The sequence below is a fragment of the Lycium ferocissimum genome, chromosome 7 (assembly GCF_029784015.1).
Source record: "Lycium ferocissimum isolate CSIRO_LF1 chromosome 7, AGI_CSIRO_Lferr_CH_V1, whole genome shotgun sequence".
Taxonomy (NCBI): Eukaryota; Viridiplantae; Streptophyta; class Magnoliopsida; order Solanales; family Solanaceae; genus Lycium; species Lycium ferocissimum.
In genome coordinates, this window is record NC_081348.1 from 25215470 (window position 1) to 25221411 (window position 5942).

Genomic DNA, 5942 nt, shown 5'->3' on the forward strand with positions numbered 1-5942 from the left:
AGTCCAAAGCTCCACCAAAAAGAGCACATTCCTTCAACTAAATAAAACTCTCTTTTTCCTAACTCACTTTTCATGCACTCTATATTTTTATCTCTACCCTCACAAAGTAAGAATGACTGACTATTTATAGCTAGGAAAATCATCCTTGAATTGAATAAGGTATGAATGGGGTAGTAAAGTAGGTAGATAATGAAAAAATTATTATTTGGAGGTTACATGAGTTACAATACTAAAGAGAATGAATAAGGGTGAGTAATGAGCAGAGGCGTATCTAGCCTACAAGGTAGGGTTCAACTGAATCCCAAACTTTCGATGCGGAGCTTAAATTTATGTGTATAAAATTATTAAAATTGTAATAAATAGTAGATATGAACCCCTAACTTTAAAAGTATAATGGGTTCAATGCTAAAAATCTTAAGATTGAACCCATAAAATTTAAATCCTGAATTCGCCTCTGATAATCAGTAAGAGATTACAAAGAAAAATAAGACCACATTCATCCATAACTCATATAAATAATGAGATAGTGAAAGAATAAAAAGTAATGGTATATTAAGGCACCATAACGTAAGAGCAAAAGAGATCATTTCTCTGCCACTTTATGGCCACAACGAAAAGATAGTAAATGCTTTAATCAGCCACTTTAATATAATAATAATAATATTAAAATGGTCAAAATATCCTTCACAGACAAATTATCACATCAGATTAAATTATTTATCACATATTATTAAATCATTATTCGTTTTTGAGTTCTCATTTTTTAATCGTGCCTCTTAGTGGAGCCCACAAGAGAAAATTAGCCTTAGCTGACGCCCTAAGCCTATCACAATTGCAAAGTCATATTTGCTGTGCACCGCATCTGTCCGCTTATAGAAATAGATAGCCAACTCAAATCACTAGTAAAATAAAATTATTGGAGTTTAACTTCTACATATTTATAATGAAAAAAAAATAGGAAATTAATTCATTTATAAAGTAACACATAGATAATTTTTCATAATAAATATTTCAGCAGCATGACAAAAATGATTCCTTCCGTCTCAATTATGTGATTTTTCTCGCTTGTCGAGAGTTAATTTAATTAATTTTCAAAGCTAATTAAATTTGATAAATTTAATATTTTAATATATATACACTTAAAAATTATACAATGCAATAAAAAAGTATTTTAAAATACTGAATATAATTCACATATTTTGAAGGGAAAATTACGCTCTATGGCTATTTTTGAAAATATTTACGCCACATAGCGCATATTTTGAGTTTGTTACCCGATTTAGCTCATATTTGTGTATAGACACCTTTTGTATATACACTTTATAGAAGGTTGATAATGTCTGCCCCTAGATATAATATTGTATAATACTCCCTCCAAATAAAAAAGAGTGTCCACTTAGCCCTTTTTTCTTAGGTAAAAAAAAGCGTCCACTTATCAAATCAAGAAAGAATTAATCTTATTTTTTTTAGATTTGTCCTTATTAAGTGTTATGTGATCAAATCCCAATACCTATTTAATTAGGGGCAATTCAATAAAATTACCTTTTTTCTCTTTAAAAATTAGTATTTTTTAAGGCGTGTGTAAATCGCAAGAGAATATTGTATATTGATTTATGAGGCGGAATAACTTTTAAAAACATTCTCTTTTGTGAATTTCGGAAAACTGATAGTATCACATAAATTGAGACAGAAAAAATAATAAATTACTAAATAGCATTGATTATATAAAGATCTGTTTCAGTACGCGTAACATTAAAAACAAAATTTTGGATAGTGAAGTTTAGGAGAGAAAAAAGAGAGGACCAAGTAAGGCCTTATCTGTTTTACCCGAAAAAAAAAAGGCACCTCAGTCCACATTCTAAAATCAACAACAACCAAGATTGAACAAACAGCTCAGACACAGCTCTCTCTCTCTCTCTCTATACGATAAACTTTTCTTTTTTAGTAAATTTTGTTGTAACTTTCAAGGCAAAGGGTGTGGCACAACTCCCGGTAAGCCAACTCTCTATATATAAACTTTCTTGCTTTCAAGAGGACATACTTCTCTCTTTTTTTTTTTTTTTTCATTTGACGAGCCCTATCTCTTTGCTTTTGACTCTTCCCTTCATCAGGTATCAAAATCTATGCTTTTTATTCCTATAGATTCACTTTTTTATGTTTTGAATCAGAATTTTCTTTTATTGGTTTTGTTTGGTCCCAATTTATGGGATTGTCAACATCATATGCCTTTTATTGGGGTTCTATTCTATTTGGATCTTTAATTCCCAGGTTTCAGTTTTATAGTTTTTCTGATTCTATTGAATCCTTAATCCTTGGGTGTTAGTTTAATAATCTTTAATGACTGGATTATAGTTTACTTCTACGAAAAGATTGGTTTTTAGTTAATTATCAGCTCCATTTGTTGTCACTGGCCGTGTTTCTGTTGATTCGTTTCATATATTTATACATATGTTGATGTTTATTAGTCCCTGAGCCAGTTTTTTTTTTTTCTTTCCAAATAGTCTAATGCTTTTGTTTGTCAGTGATGGTTGAGTCTAGGATTTTCAAGTTTGACTTTGTTCTTGAGCATATTTGAGCTTAACTTAGAGTGATATTGACTGTATGATAAAGCATGTGAGCTGCTGAAAATTCTAAATACCTAGATTTCGAAGGATTTCGGTTGTGTTTTTGAATCAATTCAGCATGTCTCGGTTCCTTTTTCTCTTCTTCTTTGATCTTTGGAAGTTTGATCTTCTTCCATCCTGTCTGGTTTCGTTTATGTAGTCTGGGTTAGTCTATTGGTACGTCGAATGATTCAAGATGTGGCAATGGAACTTGGAGGATATCACTTTAGGACTATTGGGGCAAAGAGTACATGGTTGATGGCTTTGCCAAACCAGTAACATTCTTTTTGATGCTGAGAAAAAATACTGTAATATTGAGGAAGGGAATATCAATGAGATATATTTGAAATAGCCCGTAGAAGCTTGGATAGAGCCTATCTCTAGAAAACAAGAGAGCTACAAGCTATAATTTACACAAATTCACATTGAGTTGATAAAAAATACCGCGATGGACAGCCTTTTTCAATAACGACGCCATAATCTATATCGATATCTGTTTCAATGTTCCTTTGTCTTTTCAAATAATAATTTCTCTGGTGAAAAAAGGGATTATCTTGAAGTGCCATGAGACATCGAATAAGCCCACTCTAGTTTCTACTAAGCTTTCCACCTCCAAGGAAAGGAAAGGTAGACGTACAGAATTATTTATGCCCCAAGTATTGCAATCCTGGTTTAGGCAGGGGAATTCTAAATGCGGGATATGCAAAATTAAAGACTCTGGAGATGGTAGTCATTGTTTCATTTGCTATAAAGGCTATCTCCTTCCAGCATAGTTAGATGGAAGAACCTTTGTTTGCACTTTGCATAGCTCATATAATGTGCTTCTTCCTCTCTTACAATAAAATAAGAGTATTATGATCGAAACTGAGATTTGATAAATATCGTCATTTGATATTACTTCGTTGGTTATCAGAGTCGTTTGTTTGTTAATCTTGGTTTTGAGCTCTTATCTCTTATTAGTTCTCCTGTATTTAAGATGTCAAGTCATGTTCCCAAGTATTAACTTTTCTCCAAAACTGGTCACTTCTTTTTCCTCCTCTCTATCCCTTTTTGAAAGGGAAACTTACAAGCAATGGACATAATAGTCCAGACACCCAGATTGATAGGCACATCCTAGGGGCCCATTGTAGTTCACTAGTTTGTCACGTTTCTTTGCAACAAATACAAAATGGTTCTCTATTAGAGAAGTACTCAGTTTGCTTCTGAACAGTGGCCGAAGCATATCAAGGGCTGCATCTTGTCCTCCTACCACATATCCGGTTTTCTTATGATGTTAACCTTGTGCGTTTCTTATTTTGCAGTAGTTGTAGAGTAAAATGAGCGGCCTAGATGCAGCCAGAGCAGAACTTGCCCTTGCAGTTTTGTACTTAAACAAAGCAGAGGCAAGGGACAAAATATGTAGGGCAATACAATATGGTTCAAAATTCCTGAGTAATGGAGAGCCTGGCACTGCTCAAAATGTTGACAAAACAACTAGCTTAGCAAGGAAAGTATTCCGTCTTTTCAAGGTTAGCATTCAATGTATTTTGACATATTCATATTAAGAGCATTTCTATTATTCAAACAGTGGTACTAATTATAATAGCATTTATTTTCACCATTATCTATTATGTCTTTTGAGTCTTGTGTCCTTTTCTGCTACAGTTTATAAATGATCTGCATGGGCTTATTAGTCCACCTGCCCCAGGAACCCCACTTCCACTCATCTTGCTGGGAAAGGTAAATACCCACTCTCTCTTCTTGTGATCCATAATTTTTATTGTAGTGTTACCTGTCTAACAGTGCTGGTGATTGCAGTCAAAAAATGCATTGCTATCGACTTTCTTGTTTCTGGATCAATTCGTGTGGCTTGGAAGGACAGGCATTTACAAGGTATTAATTTTTTTGTATTATGCAGTCGTTCAGTTTCTCTAGAGATAAGACAATGAATGGTAAATGTCCTAACATTCTTGTTTTGTTTTACACAGAACAAAGAACGCACTGAGTTACTTGGCAGGATCTCTCTCTTTTGTTGGATGGGTTCCTCGATCTGTACCACTTTAGTGGAGGTTGCTCCTCACCTTACTATTCGGCATGTGAAACTAGTGCTTGATCATTGCTCCTAGTATTTGCTTTTATGCCAATAGTTTGTCTAACACTTTGCTAATTACCACAGATTGGTGAGCTTGGGAGACTTTCAGCATCAATGAAAAAGCTGGAGAAGGAACTCAAGAGTAGCGAAAAATACAAGGTTTGCCAATTCCAAGCATCGTGCGTTATGTTTATTTGGTAGCTCTGTGGAATTTCCCTTTGAAGATTATTCTACATTTGTGATGTTTGGTAAATTTTGCATTGTAGAACGAGCAATACCGGAGTAAGCTTCAGAAGTCAAATGAGAGGTCCCTAGCCCTGATTAAAGCAGGCATTGACATAGTAGTTGCTGTTGGATTACTCCAATTGGCACCTAAGAAGGTCACTCCTCGTGTAACAGGAGCCTTTGGATTTGTTAGCTCCTTGATATCATGTTATCAGGTACATATCACTTATGTATTCATCTTCTCCTGGTCTACTTAAGCTATGGGTGATACTATCAACTACAGTGGAAATGATTTACAATTAAAGAAGAAAAAGCATGATAAATAAGGAGAAGATTTTGGATATCTTAGATTGACCTAACTTCAATTAATCTTTTCAAAAGGAATTAAAGCTTATCAAAACTTCTAGCTAGTGTATTGAGATGCCTTATTTTCCTTGTGCAGTTGCTTCCAGCACCGCCAAAGGCCAAGACGCCGTGAAAGGCTCTAATGCCGTTGATGAATTCCCAAGATCACTAGAATAATTATTTGTGATATGCATACTGCTTATGAAGTCTCAGCAGTTTGTCTACATGTTGCAGTAAAATATTACCTTGTTTTCTGCATATTTCATTTTGGTACAGTACTTTAATAATGATATGATGTGTCTTAGATTTTACTACATTTGAATGGTGTGGCATTTCTAGGCCAGATATTGTACTGCAAACAGATTTCCAGATCAACACTAAATCCAAGTGTCGTTAGTGGTAAGGACCAGGAGTGAGGATATCTCAATTAGTGGACTAGATTTGTATTTAGCAGAAGATACAAAGAGGTTGAAATGAATGTTATAACTTCCCCTTTCAAGAGTTCCTAAAGGTGACATGATTTGTATTAAAAATTAGAAAAACTATCTTCTGATAGGGGCGTATTTATTCAGCTCCTGATGAACTTTCAATGATAGACAAATTATTTCCCGAAATATTTTTCATCTTGCATATCCACCTGAACGATTAGGTTTAACTCTGTGATAGAAAGGAAAATACGCAAGCAGGATCATCTCATC

General features: G+C 34.1%; 1 protein-coding gene across 2 annotated transcripts; it reads left to right on the top strand.

The window, feature by feature from the left end:
* The first annotated feature begins 1832 nt into the window (after positions 1 to 1832).
* LOC132064006 (peroxisomal membrane protein 11D) lies at positions 1833 to 5560 on the top strand. 2 transcript variants are annotated; one of them, XM_059456855.1, is made up of 8 exons: positions 1833 to 1992; positions 3905 to 4111; positions 4248 to 4322; positions 4401 to 4475; positions 4571 to 4651; positions 4759 to 4833; positions 4941 to 5114; positions 5342 to 5560. In XM_059456855.1, the coding sequence occupies exons 2-8, from the start codon at positions 3920 to 3922 to the stop codon at positions 5375 to 5377; spliced, it is 708 nt and encodes a 235-aa protein (XP_059312838.1). In that variant the 5' UTR covers positions 1833 to 1992; positions 3905 to 3919; the 3' UTR covers positions 5378 to 5560. The 2 variants fall into 2 exon arrangements, with proteins under 2 accessions (XP_059312838.1, XP_059312839.1); XM_059456856.1 differs by having other exon boundaries at positions 1977 to 2111.
* The last annotated feature ends 382 nt before the right edge of the window (positions 5561 to 5942 follow it).

Bases quoted from the DNA above. Each gene is read 5' to 3' on its own strand.
- LOC132064006 (XM_059456855.1), top strand. From the start codon at position 3,920: ATGAGCGGCCTAGATGCAGCCAGAGCAGAACTTGCCCTTGCAGTTTTG. The intron at 4,323-4,400 runs GTAAATACCCAC...TGGTGATTGCAG, and splicing joins CACTCATCTTGCTGGGAAAG to TCAAAAAATGCATTGCTATC. The intron at 5,115-5,341 runs GTACATATCACT...TTCCTTGTGCAG, and splicing joins CCTTGATATCATGTTATCAG to TTGCTTCCAGCACCGCCAAA.